Genomic DNA, 16,338 nt, shown 5'->3' with positions numbered 1-16,338 from the left:
ATTCGTAAGAGAGTTCCTCTGTGGAGTCGCTCCGTCGATTCCCGCGGCCTTGGGAACTCGGCGCTGGCGGCCCGAGTGGCTCTGTCTCAGGCCCGCGCCGCTCTTGCGTTGAGACGAGTCTCCGGGTTCCCGGGTCCCCTGGTCCCCGAGTCCATGGATGGGTCCCAGAGTGTCCGGGTCCCCGAGTCTGAGTGCCTCACTCTGGCTTCCTGAGTTGGTGGCTGCATTGAGCAGCAACACCAACAAGAAGATAGCGCTGAGCAGGCCTCCAGTGAGTGTCGCCTCTGCGCGGATAGTAACACTCTGGCTACTCACCACGTACACTCACCACGTACACTCCACCGCGTGTAGCCCACCGCGTGCAGCCCACCGCGTGCTGCCCACCGTGTGCTGCTCACCGCGTGCAGCTCACCGCGTGCTGCTCACCGCGTGCTGCTCACCACGTACACTCACCACGTGTAGCTCACCGCGTACACTCACCGCGTGCAGCTCACCGCGTGCTGCTCACCGCGTGTTGCTCACCACGTACACTCACCACGTGTAGCTCACCACGTACAGCTCACCACGTGCAGCTCACCACGTGCAGCTCACCACGTACACTCACCACGTACACTCACCACGTGCAGCTCACCATTATTAACACGGCCTGAGAATTAACATTTAGTAACTCCGGTTCCCAGTCAGGACCGCTGCCTGGCGACGCCGAGGTGGTGAAGATGGAGACGACGGTGAAGACGTTGAAACACTTGGGAATTTCGCTGAATCTCCCCCATAGTTTGCTTGACCTGTTGTCTAGATTTCTTCCTCGATAACTTGCTAATGATCTAGTCTAACGTGATTGAACTCGAGATGGTCTCGTGACAATACTTCAATACGTCTTTAATATTCAACAACCACAACCTTTCAACAACAGCAGCCGTCTCTCTTAAGCAGTCAAAAGCGATGCGACATCTCCAGCCGCTGCCGACGTCACGTGCAAGTTTTCAACACTGCTAACAGAAACATTGGTACACCATGGTCATTGACAAATAGCGTGTGCATTATGAGACCTTTGCCAGTAACAAGATGTAGTAATAGGTTTACCCTTTTAACTGGCACAAAAAAACTGACACCTTTATTCAAGGCATCATGTTTGCAATAACCACAACACAAGCAGTCAAAATGCTTGTGTTGTGGTTATTGCAAACATGATGCCTTGAATAAAGGTGTCAGTTTTTTGTGCCAGTTAAAAGGGTAAACCTATTACTATAAATTGCGTGTGATGGAGTAAAGTGTGGGTATGCCCACAGTTTCCCAGCTATCTGGTTAGCATGGAAGAGCAGGCAAATACCCCCCTAGTGCTAAGCGGAGAAGCACTGAGCACACATTTACTTGGGCTGCCATGCGGTTTGTATGTTCGCCTGGTTCCCTAACTTTCGCAAATGGTCATCGATTCTAAAAATGGTTTCCGAGTAGGGCCTTGCATGCTAATGCAGTAGCCTAAGGACTCGGGGATCTTCCACTAAGCAAACTCTGACGGTTGTGCGTCTGCAGGGTGGCGGTGGCGCGTGGCGCAGGCCGCTTGATGGCGGGCCGAGGCCTGCAACTCACGCTGGCGCTCCTGAAACCAGACGCATTGGCGCACGGCATTGCCTGGGAGGTTGGTGAACAAACCTACCGTTGTGTGGCCCGGGCACTTAACAGCACGACAACATTGAACGCTTTTCCCCATATTAACGCAAAACCTTGCTTGAATTGGAGAATCTGTAGACTTCGGACTATGGTTGCTACGCGATTTTTGGAAGTGCACGCGTTTTTAAATGATGCAATAGCTGTCATGGAGAGTGCATTCAAGATGGGGCTAATGTAATGAAAGCAAAGGGAGAACACATCTGAATTAGTGGATAAATGAAAACGCAAAGATGCCAAAGAATACACACAACTCTGCAAAATGATTCCGAAAATGATGAGGAAATAATTGGAGAAAAAGCACTTTAAATGAATGGAAATGTCATGCAGAGCAAGAAATGAGATCTTGAAAGAAGTAAAATTGAGGTTGATTATAATTGGCATCCACCAGATGCGACCAACCGGTCAATTAAACCGTGTTGTACACTGGATAATGCAGAGAATCGCACATCACATGGCAAGCCTTCTTCACAAACATTTAACTGGAATGGTGCAGGATGATAGACATACAAATCATTTTATTAGTTTTCATTTTGGTCAACCAAATTAAACTAAACCGTTTATTTGATCAGGTAAAGCCCACTGAGCTGTATATATCTTTTTCAGAAGTGACTTGTGGCTTATCTGGAAATTTATAGCAGCCAAATACTCTAAATGCATGTTTCGAAATGTGAAGGGGAAAACCGGGGGACCCGTGGAAAATACAACCACAGCGGGAACATGCAAACTCCAAATATACAAACATCAGGGTAGGGGTCAAACCTACGGGACCCTGTAAACCAGGCGAGGTAGTAAACATCTCCTAGCCACCGTGGCGCCCACGGTGGTGAGATGTTAAATTACTTTCAATGATCATGAATTATCACGAGCCTTGTAGGTTTATGCCTGAATAGTGCTTGGATGGCCAATGGCCATGCATAACAGGTAATATTGGCTGCTGCGAGGCTGCACTATTTGTCAGCAGAGGACAGTGTAGCAAAGTCCATTGCTGTGTTGTACTTTGCTCCACACCTGCAACCCGCACTGATGGATGCGATGAAGTATGGTCAAATAATCCACACGACATGTGGAGACCTGCATCCGTGGCTTGTCTAATGGCTGTATGTGTGTACTGTGTTTTGAGGCTGTGCACCAGGACGTTTTAAAGAACAAGTTTTTAATAGTGAAATCCAAAGAGTTAAGATTGAAGAGAAGTGATTCGGAGCGCTTCTATGCAGCGCATAAGGGTGAGTAACTGTTAACTTTGTTGTGTTTCAAGCACTATTTGAAATATTAATGTTACCACCCTGGAGAGCTATGTGATAAAGAACGACCACTGATGTTGGAAGCCGGCAGGGACATTAAGATGTTCATTACTTTATTAATTCGCTTGGTTGGTTACCCATGAAAGCCTCACTGAGTCTCAAGACTAATCTTCAGTTTGGTCCTGCCATGTTCTTCGCTTGAGGGGGGCGATGTTGCTACGTGTCATCTCAATTGAGTTATTTGCAGGTCATTTTTCAGAAATGCCAGTTGCATGGGTATGATCTGCAGTCATGTGAGGAAACCAGAGAATCTGGAGGAAACCAATTTAGAACAGTGAGAGAGAACATACACACTCTACACAGACACTATGCAGAAGAGTCAGAGAGATCATACAAACTCCACACACACACACTCTGCAGAACAGTGAGAGAGAACATACAAACTCCACACAGACACTCTGCAGAACAGTGAGAGAGAACATACACACTCCACACAGACACTGCAGAATAGTGGGAGATAACATACACACTCTACACAGACACTGCAGAACAGTGGGAGAGAACATACACATTCTACACACACACTGCAGAACAGTGGGAGAGAACATACTAACTCCACACACACACACTCTGCAGAACAGTGAGAGAGAACATACACTCTACACAGACACTATGCAGAACAGTGGGAGAGAACATACACACTCTACACACACACTATGCAGAACAGTGGGAGAGAACATACAAACTCTGCACAGACACTCTGTAGAACAGTGAGAGAGAACATACACACTCTACATAGACACTATGCAGAACAGTGAGAGAGAACACACTATGCACAGACACTCTGCAGAACAGTGGGAGAGAACATACAAACTCTACACAGACACTCTGCAGAACAGTGAGAGAGAACATACGCTCTACACAAACACTATGCAGAACAGTGGGAGAGAACATACACACTCTACACAGACACTCTGCAGAATAGTGGGAGAGAACATACACACTCTACACAGACACTCTGCAGAACAGTGAGAGAGAACATACAAACTCTACACACACACTCTGCAGAATAGTGGGAGAAAACATACAAACTCTACACAGACACTCTGCAGAACAGTGAGAGAGAACACACTATGCACAGACACTGCAGAACAGTGGGAGAGAACATACAAACTCTACACAGACACTCTGCAGAACAGTGAGAGAGAACATACGCTCTACACAAACACTATGCAGAACAGTGGGAGAGAACATACAAACTCCACACAGACACTGCAGAACAGTGGGAGAGAACATACAAACTCTACACATACACTATGTAGAACATTGAGAGAGAACATACACACTCCACACAGACACTCTGCAGAATAGTGAGAGAGAAATACACACTCTACACACACACTCTGCAGAATAGTGAGAGAGAACATACACATTCTACACACACACTGCAAAACAGTGGGAGAGAACATACACATTCTACACGCATACTATGCAGAACAGTGAGAGAGAACATACAAACTCTACACACACATACTATGCAGAACAGTGAGAGAGAACATACACACTACACAGACACTCTGCAGAACAGTGGGAGAGAACATACGCACTCTACACAAACACTATGCAGAATAGTGAGAGAGAACATACAAACTCTACACAGACACTCTGCAGAATAGTGGGAGAAAACATACAAACTCTACACAGACACTCTGCAGAACAGTGAGAGAGAACACACTATGCACAGACACTCTGCAGTACAGTGGGAGAGGACATACACACTCTACACAGACACTCTGCAGAACAGTGGGAGAGAACATACGCTCTACACAAACACTATGCAGAACAGTGGGAGAGAACATACGCACTCTACACAAACACTATGCAGAATAGTGAGAGAGAACATACACACTCTACACAGACACTCTGCAGAACAGTGGGAGAGAACATACACATTCTACACACACACTGCAGAACAGTGGGAGAGAACATAAAACTCTACACAGACACTATGCAGAACAGTGGGAGAGAACATACTAACTCTACACAGACACTCTGCAGAACAGTGAGAGAGATCATACAAACTCTACACAGACACTCTGCAGAATAGTGGGAGAGAACATACAAACTCTACACACACACTCTGCAGAACAGTGAGAGAGAACACACTCCACACAGACACTCTGCAGAACAGTGGGAGAGAACATAAAACTCTACACAGACACTATGCAGAACAGTGGGAGAGAACATACTAACTCTACACAGACACTCTGCAGAACAGTGAGAGAGATCATACAAACTCTACACAGACACTCTGCAGAATAGTGGGAGAAAACATACAAACTCTACACAGACACTCTGCAGAACAGTGAGAGAGAACACACTATGCACAGACACTGCAGAACAGTGGGAGAGAACATACAAACTCTACACAGACACTCTGCAGAACAGTGAGAGAGAACATACGCTCTACACAAACACTATGCAGAACAGTGGGAGAGAACATACAAACTCCACACAGACACTGCAGAACAGTGGGAGAGAACATACAAACTCTACACATACACTATGTAGAACATTGAGAGAGAACATACACACTCCACACAGACACTCTGCAGAATAGTGAGAGAGAAATACACACTCTACACACACACTCTGCAGAATAGTGAGAGAGAACATACACATTCTACACACACACTGCAAAACAGTGGGAGAGAACATACACATTCTACACACATACTATGCAGAACAGTGAGAGAGAACATACAAACTCTACACACACATACTATGCAGAACAGTGAGAGAGAACATACACACTACACAGACACTCTGCAGAACAGTGGGAGAGAACATACGCACTCTACACAGACACTCTGCAGAATAGTGGGAGAAAACATACAAACTCTACACAGACACTCTGCAGAACAGTGAGAGAGAACACACTATGCACAGACACTCTGCAGTACAGTGGGAGAGAACATACACACTCTACACACATACTATGCAGAACAGTGAGAGAGAACATACAAACTCTACACACACATACTATGCAGAACAGTGAGAGAGAACATACACACTACACAAACACTATGCAGAATAGTGAGAGAGAACATACAAACTCTACACAGACACTCTGCAGAATAGTGGGAGAAAACATACAAACTCTACACAGACACTCTGCAGAACAGTGAGAGAGAACACACTATGCACAGACACTCTGCAGTACAGTGGGAGAGAACATACACACTCTACACAGACACTCTGCAGAACAGTGGGAGAGAACATACGCTCTACACAAACACTATGCAGAACAGTGGGAGAGAACATACGCACTCTACACAAACACTATGCAGAATAGTGAGAGAGAACATACACACTCTACACAGACACTCTGCAGAACAGTGGGAGAGAACATACACATTCTACACACACACTGCAGAACAGTGGGAGAGAACATAAAACTCTACACAGACACTATGCAGAACAGTGGGAGAGAACATACTAACTCTACACAGACACTCTGCAGAACAGTGAGAGAGATCATACAAACTCTACACAGACACTCTGCAGAATAGTGGGAGAGAACATACAAACTCTACACACACACTCTGCAGAACAGTGAGAGAGAACACACTCCACACAGACACTCTGCAGAACAGTGGGAGAGAACATACAAACTCCACACAGACACTATGCAGAACAGTGAGAGAGAACATACACACTCTACACACACACTCTGCAGAACAGTGGGAGATAACATACACACTCTACACAGACACTCTGCAGAACAGTGGGAGAGAACATACACACTCTACACAGACACTCTGCAGAACAGTGGGAGAGAACATACACACTCTACACAGACACTCTGCAGAACAGTGGGAGAGTTCATACAAACTCCACACACACACTCTGCAGAACAGTGGGAGAGAACATACAAACTCCACACAGACACTGCAGAATAGTGGGAGAAAACATACAAACTCTACACAGACACTCTGCAGAACAGTGAGAGAGAACACACTATGCACAGACACTCTGCAGTACAGTGGGAGAGAACATACACACTCTACACACACACTCTGCAGAACAGTGGGAGAGAAGATACAAACTCTACACATACACTATGTAGAACAGTGAGAGAGAACATACACACTCCACACAGACACTCTGCAGAACAGTGGGAGAGAACGTACAAACTCCACACACACACTCTGCAGAACAGTGGGAGAGAACATACACACTCTACACACACACTCTGCAGAACAGTGGGAGATAACATACACACTCTACACAGACACTCTGCAGAACAGGGGGAGAGAACATACAAACTCTACACAGACACTCTTCAGAACAGTGGGAGAGAACATACACACTCCACACAGACACTCTGCAGAACAGTGGGAGAGAACATACACACTCTACACAGACACTCTGCAGAACAGTGAGAGAGAACATACAAACTCTACACAGACACTCTGCAGAATAGTGGGAGAAAATATACAAACTCTACACAGACACTCTGCAGAACAGTGAGAGAGAACACACTATGCACAGACACTCTGCAGTACAGTGGGAGAGAACATACACACTCTACACACACACTCTGCAGAACAGTGGGAGAGAAGATACAAACTCTACACATACACTATGTAGAACAGTGAGAGAGAACATACACACTCCACACAGACACTCTGCAGAACAGTGGGAGAGAACGTACAAACTCCACACACACACTCTGCATAACAGTGGGAGAGAACATACACACTCTACACACACACTCTGCAGAACAGTGGGAGATAACATACACACTCTACACAGACACTCAGCAGAACAGTGGGAGAGAACATACACACTCTACACAGACACTCTGCAGAACAGTGGGAGAGAACATACAAACTCTACACATACACACTCTGCAGAACAGTGGGAGAGAACATACACACTCTACACAGACACTCTGCAGAACAGTGGGAGAGAACATACACACTCTACACAGACACTCTGCAGAACAGTGGGAGAGAAGATACAAACTCCACACAGACACTCTGCAGAACAGTGGGAGAGAAGATACAAACTCCACACTGACACTCTGCAGAACAGTGAGAGAGAAAATACAAACTCTACACAGACACTCTGCAGAATAGTGGGAGAAAACATACAAACTCTACACAGACACTCTGCAGAACAGTGAGAGAGAACACACTATGCACAGACACTCTGCAGTACAGTGGGAGAGAACATACACACTCTACACACACACTCTGCAGAACAGTGGGAGAGAACATACAAACTCTACACAGACACTCTGCAGAACAGTGAGAGAGAACATACAAACTCCACACAGACACTCTGCAGAACAGTGGGAGAGAACATACAAACTCCACACACACTATGCAGAACAGTGGGAGAGAACATACAAACTCTACACAGACACTATGCAGAACAGTGGGAGAGACCATACAAAACTCTACACAGACACTATGCAGAACAGTGGGAGAGAAGATACACATTCTACACACACACTCTGCAGAACAGTGGGAGAGAACATACACACTCTACACACACATACTATGCAGAACAGTGAGAGAGAACATACACACTCTACACAGACACTCTGCAGAACAGTGGGAGAGAACATACAAACTCTACACAGACACTCTGCAGAACAGTGAGAGAGAACATACAAACTCTACACAGACACTCTGCAGAACAGTGGGAGAGTTCATACAAACTCCACACACACACTCTGCAGAACAGTGGGAGAGAACATACAAACTCCACACAGACACTGCAGAATAGTGGGAGAAAACATACAAACTCTACACAGACACTCTGCAGAACAGTGAGAGAGAACACACTATGCACAGACACTCTGCAGTACAGTGGGAGAGAACATACACACTCTACACACACACTCTGCAGAACAGTGGGAGAGAAGATACAAACTCTACACATACACTATGTAGAACAGTGAGAGAGAACATACACACTCCACACAGACACTCTGCAGAACAGTGGGAGAGAACGTACAAACTCCACACACACACTCTGCAGAACAGTGGGAGAGAACATACACACTCTACACACACACTCTGCAGAACAGTGGGAGATAACATACACACTCTACACAGACACTCTGCAGAACAGGGGGAGAGAACATACAAACTCTACACAGACACTCTTCAGAACAGTGGGAGAGAACATACACACTCCACACAGACACTCTGCAGAACAGTGGGAGAGAACATACACACTCTACACAGACACTCTGCAGAACAGTGAGAGAGAACATACAAACTCTACACAGACACTCTGCAGAATAGTGGGAGAAAACATACAAACTCTACACAGACACTCTGCAGAACAGTGAGAGAGAACACACTATGCACAGACACTCTGCAGTACAGTGGGAGAGAACATACACACTCTACACACACACTCTGCAGAACAGTGGGAGAGAAGATACAAACTCTACACATACACTATGTAGAACAGTGAGAGAGAACATACACACTCCACACAGACACTCTGCAGAACAGTGGGAGAGAACGTACAAACTCCACACACACACTCTGCAGAACAGTGGGAGAGAACATACACACTCTACACACACACTCTGCAGAACAGTGGGAGATAACATACACACTCTACACAGACACTCAGCAGAACAGTGGGAGAGAACATACACACTCTACACAGACACTCTGCAGAACAGTGGGAGAGAACATACAAACTCTACACATACACACTCTGCAGAACAGTGGGAGAGAACATACACACTCTACACAGACACTCTGCAGAACAGTGGGAGAGAACATACACACTCTACACAGACACTCTGCAGAACAGTGGGAGAGAAGATACAAACTCCACACAGACACTCTGCAGAACAGTGGGAGAGAAGATACAAACTCCACACTGACACTCTGCAGAACAGTGAGAGAGAAAATACAAACTCTACACAGACACTCTGCAGAATAGTGGGAGAAAACATACAAACTCTACACAGACACTCTGCAGAACAGTGAGAGAGAACACACTATGCACAGACACTCTGCAGTACAGTGGGAGAGAACATACACACTCTACACACACACTCTGCAGAACAGTGGGAGAGAACATACAAACTCTACACAGACACTCTGCAGAACAGTGAGAGAGAACATACAAACTCCACACAGACACTCTGCAGAACAGTGGGAGAGAACATACAAACTCCACACACACTATGCAGAACAGTGGGAGAGAACATACAAACTCTACACAGACACTATGCAGAACAGTGGGAGAGACCATACAAAACTCTACACAGACACTATGCAGAACAGTGGGAGAGAAGATACACATTCTACACACACACTCTGCAGAACAGTGGGAGAGAACATACACACTCTACACACACATACTATGCAGAACAGTGAGAGAGAACATACACACTCTACACAGACACTCTGCAGAACAGTGGGAGAGAACATACAAACTCTACACAGACACTCTGCAGAACAGTGAGAGAGAACATACAAACTCTACACAGACACTCTGCAGAACAGTGGGAGAGAACATACACACTCCACACAGACACTCTGCAGAACAGTGGGAGAGAACATACAAACTGCACACACACACTCTGCAGAACAGTGAGAGAGAACATACAAACTCTACACAGACACTCTGCGGAACAGTGAGAGAGAACATACACACTCTACACAGGTGCCCGAGTCGGCAGTTGAACCCAGGCCTCTTCTTGCTGCAATGTGTAAATAGCTGTTAGAAAGGTGGTGTACCTTTTGCCCATAAACAACCTCTTAGTGGCAGTTATAGTGCGTTAACAAATTCTTTCTTGCAAGTTCATTGCAAGTTCATCAAAATGTGCTTCTGTTAAAATGTTCCTCATGCTTCCGAATGGAAGTTAGAACAACATTATTTCTGATCCTGTTAAAGTTTTTTTCAGCTTAACGAAGCCTGATCTAAGTTAGAACCAATGGAACACAACGTCTATACAGCATTCCCATGAACGTATTTGTTCGTCATTGTTTAATGTATATGGTTCGTTTTTTTCTTTGTAAGGATTTATTTTTTTGTCCTTTTCAGGGAAATTCTTTTTTCAACGATTGGTGGAGTTTATGGCAAGGTGAGTAGAAACACAAATGCTGTACATGAATGCATTTACAGCCATCACAATTTTACTCAACTCGTGCAGATGCATTTTGCATGTATGCTTAGAGTGCACGCTTTGCAGCTGTAGGTCTGAATGAGGATACAGAATAATAAGTTACAATAAATATTGAGTTGTAGAGGGAAAGTATTTTTTATAACAAGTGCGATTCGAGGTTATAAACATTTTGCATATTCAATGTTGATTTTTTTGCATATATTGAATATGTTAAATATATTGCCGAAAATCAAATATCTATAACTAATTAAATACAGCATGTGGTATTTAACTACACGTGGTTTGTGCCCGCCAGACGAGAGCAATCGATCGCAGACTCTATCCAACCAGATTGAAGATGCACAGTATAGAATTACTCCACGTTTGATATGTTGGCTATTCAACAGGCACAAGCAGTAAGATACAACATTGAAATGCAGCATATTTATACATGTTTGTTATTTGAAGACGTTAAATACCTCTATTTTATTTCTTATGTTGGTGATAATTGAGGATGTACAAAAAAAATTATCCAATATCAAACAGACACGTTTCTGTCACTTGATGTTGGTTTGGTTTCTGCGATTTTGCGTATATGCGGAAAACCCATTTCTACCCAGAATTTGCTCCATGGGTTGGAATTCACTCCAATACTCCTATGCGGACGATGTAGGACAACATTGTATGTGTCATATGAGGTCTATAATACGCAATTTCGCTTTGTGCATCCCCTTTTTGGAATGTGTACTGCGTAAAGCGAGAGAAACCGGTATAAACAATAAAACTTACCAACACATGCCATAGACATGGGTGTCACAAAGTAGAACTTACATTAAATTTACCACTAAGTAGGCAAACGAGTATTTTGTCAGAAATGCATATTATATAACAATTACATAAAAATGTCGCTGCTTCATGATTTCTGGACCTTATTTAAATGGAAATAATAGGGAGAAATAACATACGAGGATGCAGTTGGATAAAATGAGGTGGTGAGCAAAGGAGAGAGATGTAAACGGTGGCAGCGTTTTGTACCATGGAGGGAAATGTAACGGTAATTATAAATAAGTTGGATTATTAGTCTCTGGGAAATCACACACAGACATAGGATTCGTAAGTTCTTCATTTACAGGAGTCCAGCTAACATTAAGGCTGTTACAGCATAAAAGGTTAAATATAATATATACCCCAGAAAAAGTTAATTTAGACCAATTGTGTATGCATGGTCATTCTACTGCTGGATGAACTGCCCAAGCACATCCACCTTCGGTGATGTCACAATTCAACAATCGTGTACACCAGCTCCTGCTATTCTCACATCTGCTCCACACTCCACCTGTTTTGTGCATTTGTGTGTATCTATGTATATGCATATTATTGGTATTGATTAAACATTTATACTTTTGTCCATTGGTTATGCTGGATAACTGGCTTTCTGACACAATTATGTGATACAGCTGCACTTATCTCTTGATTATGAAGTGGATCAGATGATCATAAAAAAACAAAGCACTCCATAATTTTTAAATATATACACTTCTAATGTGACAAAGGGCTGTGATAATTTTTAGAGTATACATCTTAAACTGCATACCTAAATTTTCATGTAATTATTAGATTGTATTGAAGTCTGCTTATTCAATTACTTCCGTGGAACCAATAAGTCAGTGTTTGTCATTTTGTTATTTTCTTAGCTGCTCATCTATTTCCCCATTAGTAACAATTCCACAGTTATGGGACAGTCACATAGGTGGACAACCACAATTAATGTCCCCAAAGTATGATCACCAAAAGATACTCATTTAACAAATCCCAAAGGTAATGCACTCAGTCTGTCTTGGTCATGGTTAGAGAATCTCACGATTTTGAGTATCGATGCTCGAAAAACCAATATAATTCCTCGGGAATTGGGGTAATCCAGGAATAAGTGTAACTACATTACATTAGTCAATCAGCAAAACGAAATATTTGTGCATTCTATACAAATAAAAATGAAATACTTTGCACGTTTGATTGCATGTGCAGTTAAGTGAAGCGTGGATGTATTCTTTATAGAAATATGCCGATAGATTGTGATTGGATTTCACTTGAGCAAACACTGCAGTGAGAAATGTGCCACCTGGTTTCATTAATTAAAATTTCCTTTACCGTTGGGTGATGCCTTTACAAGGTGCCCTTTGTGCACAGTATTGGGCTGCCTTTTTACTACCCGAGGTACTGTACGGGCAGCCCTCGGCTTACGAGCATAGTTCCTGAGACCCGTTCGTAAGTTGGAACACAATTATGCACTATTTAAATGCCCATATGATCAATGTTATGAAATGTTACGGTTCAACAAAAAGCATTGTTAAATATTGTAAATTTGCATGTAATACAGTTTAAATCAATGTTATTTTTATTTTATGGAAGCTGGTTCGTAAGTATGGGTGTTCATAATTAAGGTGTTTGTAAGTTGAGAACTGCCTCTGTGTGTTCTGTGTTTATGGTTCCCAACCTGTGATTTGCAGATCACCAGTGGTCTTCAAGGCGATGCATGTTAAGTGGCCCGTATAACTGTTGTAAAATACCACTTAGTTTTATTGTATGGTGATCCAAAACATTTTCTTGAAGGTTGACAATGGTTCATGGGTCCAGAAGGTTAAAAAGCAATGCTTGTCATATTTGTAATTGTCTTGCAAAAATGAATATTTATGAAATTACATGTACAAACCTTTTCTATAAATTAGTGAATTAAGCATGATAAATAAGAAGAGGTTTCACCCTCTGGCAATACAATAGGTGTTAAGATTTTCAGACTTCAAATAGATACCACAAGTAGGTGTAGTTAATTCAGACTTGATTCCTTGAACATCATAACACATTTTTATTGTCATAAGGGTAGAACGTCTCTTATTTTTAATACTTTGATAATGGAAAAAGGTCCCATAGATAAGCATGATACGTTTTTTTTATTACAAGCATTTAATTTTTCACATGCTAGACAGGTGTTGAAATTGGGCCAACAATGTATGCTAGATGATGTCAGCATGCAGCCTGTCTGATGGTGTTGTACGGTAGTGGGCCGATACGGGTGTACGTGCTGGCACACCACGATGCGGTGCGAGGCTGGCGGGAGCTCATGGGACCCACGAAGGTGTTCCGTGCTGTCCACACCGCTCCAGAAAGCATCCGTGCATGCTATGGCCTCACCGACACGCGCAACACCACCCACGGCTCCGGTACAGCCATAAGGGCTATGTTTAACTATAATGCCCCATTTTTCATGTTGCTGTATACATGCTCATTTCAGGTTTGTCTTAGTTACTGTGTATTAAATCCTATATTACATTTTGATTTAAAGCTTTCGTGACTGCAGTAATTCATATTCTTAGTTCTTTCGGTAAAGTCACGTTGAAGGGAAACAACAAAATAATAATATATAAAACAATACAAATTCTCACGACGTTTCGACCATAACACAAACGGTCGTCTGAAGACGACCGTTTGTGTTATGGTCTGAAGACGACCGTTTGTGTTATGGTCGAAACGTCGTGAGAATTTTAATTGTTTTATATATATTTTATTATTTTGTTTTCCTATGATATTGTTGAGTTTTTAATTGTACAGTTTCAACAGGTTGAGATGTTAATGATGCGATATAAAATGAAATTATTAATTTGTTGCATTTTCGTTTTAAACAATCTTTTACTCTGATTCAACAGATTCTTCTGCATCAGCGCTTCAAGAGATTTCTTTTTTCTTTCCGGAGTTTGATGTGGCCTGCTGGTGTAACACGTGGGAACCAGCATTTCGAGCAGGTTGTGTTTCTTACCATCCAAAATTGTGTGTACACCTGCCGTTACATGCTTAATGTACACCATATGTATTGGCACCACACTTGACCCTCTTGTCATTAAATATTTAATCTTATAGAGATTAATCTGTTTTTTTAAAGGTACTGTGAAGGTATTTCATATCTATGGGAGCTTTTTACCAATATCCCAAATTTCTGAAAAATAAGAATAGGTTTTACCCTTTCTGGCAATAAAATAGGTGTTAACATGTTCAAACACCACATAGATACCTTTTTCAAGGCATCACGTCTGCATTAACCACACATACTGGCGCAAAACATGCAAACAAACATGCTCTGATCATTTTTAACACGTAGGCTTTCGCGACCAATATCATCCATCGTAGAGGTTGTTTTGGGTTAGATCGCGAAAATATTTAAATGTGTCATTAAAACCCGCCACCACCCAACAAAGCCAACAAGTAAGTTTCAAGTTTCATTTATTAGGTATAGCCCTGTGAGCCATGCGGCTCGGGTGCAACCGCAACAAACAAAATATGAACAGAACATCTTAAAGCGATGACGCGCAACAGAAACATGCTGGATAAACCAGCAAATCTTCCAGCAAAAAAAACACCGTATTACAACGCTGTATGCAAAAATCCCAGTGTGATGCAAGTCAAACAATAACAACCATAAGACGATTTAGATTAAAGTTATCAGGCCAACTCCGCACTTCGGCAAGAAATATGGCTTAACCATATGTTTTCGAAATCACCAAAATAAATCTATAAAAACAATGTAACAACAGTGATTATAGGAACTGATTCAAATTTAACAATAAATGATATACATAACATGTACGACCAAACTTGCAGCCATAGCTGGCAGCATGACACTCCCAGTGTATGATGTGTGAGTGAGTGTATGATGTGCGAGTGAGTCAGGGTATGATGAGTGAATCAGTGTATGATGAGTGAATGGGTCAGTGGTTGAGTGAGTGAATGGTGTGAGTCAGCATATGATGAGTGAGTCGGTGTAAGTTGAGTGAGTGTATCACGGCATCCTCCCCGCCATCAAGGCCTACCTGTCATCACGGCCTCTTCCACGCCATCACGGCCTCTTCCACGCCATCACGGCCTCTTCCACGCCATCACGGCCTCTTCCACGCCATCACGGCCTCTTCCACGCCATCACGGCCTCTTCCACGCCATCACGGCCTCTTACACGCCATCACGGCCTCTTACACGCCATCACGGCCTCTTACATGCCATCACGGCCTCTTACACGCCATCACGGCCTCTTACACGCCATCACGGCCTCTTACACGCCATCACGGCCTCTTACACGCCATCACGGCCTCTTCCACGCCATCACGGCCTCTTCCACGCCATCACGGCTTCCTCCACGCCATCACGGCTTCCTCCACGCCATCACGGCCTCTTCCACGCCATCACGGCCTCCCCACCATCACGGCCTCCTCCACGCCATCACGGCCTCCT

General features: G+C 43.5%; 1 protein-coding gene across 2 annotated transcripts; it reads left to right on the top strand.

Moving 5' to 3' along the window:
- On the top strand, positions 1 to 14,973 carry NME6 (NME/NM23 nucleoside diphosphate kinase 6). Of its 2 annotated transcripts, XM_032959769.2 has the most exons (6): positions 4 to 271; positions 1,534 to 1,639; positions 2,792 to 2,894; positions 11,004 to 11,043; positions 14,122 to 14,282; positions 14,766 to 14,973. In XM_032959769.2, the coding sequence occupies exons 2-6, from the start codon at positions 1,565 to 1,567 to the stop codon at positions 14,912 to 14,914; spliced, it is 528 nt and encodes a 175-aa protein (XP_032815660.1). In that variant the 5' UTR covers positions 4 to 271; positions 1,534 to 1,564; the 3' UTR covers positions 14,915 to 14,973. The 2 variants fall into 2 exon arrangements, with proteins under 2 accessions (XP_075925398.1, XP_032815660.1); XM_076069283.1 differs by lacking the exon at positions 14,766 to 14,973 and having other exon boundaries at positions 1 to 271; positions 13,572 to 14,200.
- Positions 14,974 to 16,338: the final 1,365 nt, after the last annotated feature.

The sequence above is a fragment of the Petromyzon marinus genome, chromosome 24 (genome assembly GCF_048934315.1).
Source record: "Petromyzon marinus isolate PM22_M1 ecotype Great Lakes invasive population chromosome 24, UKy_Petmar_22M1.pri1.0, whole genome shotgun sequence".
Classification (NCBI taxonomy): domain Eukaryota; kingdom Metazoa; phylum Chordata; class Hyperoartia; order Petromyzontiformes; family Petromyzontidae; genus Petromyzon; species Petromyzon marinus.
This window is presented reverse-complemented; position numbering and strand designations above follow the sequence as displayed.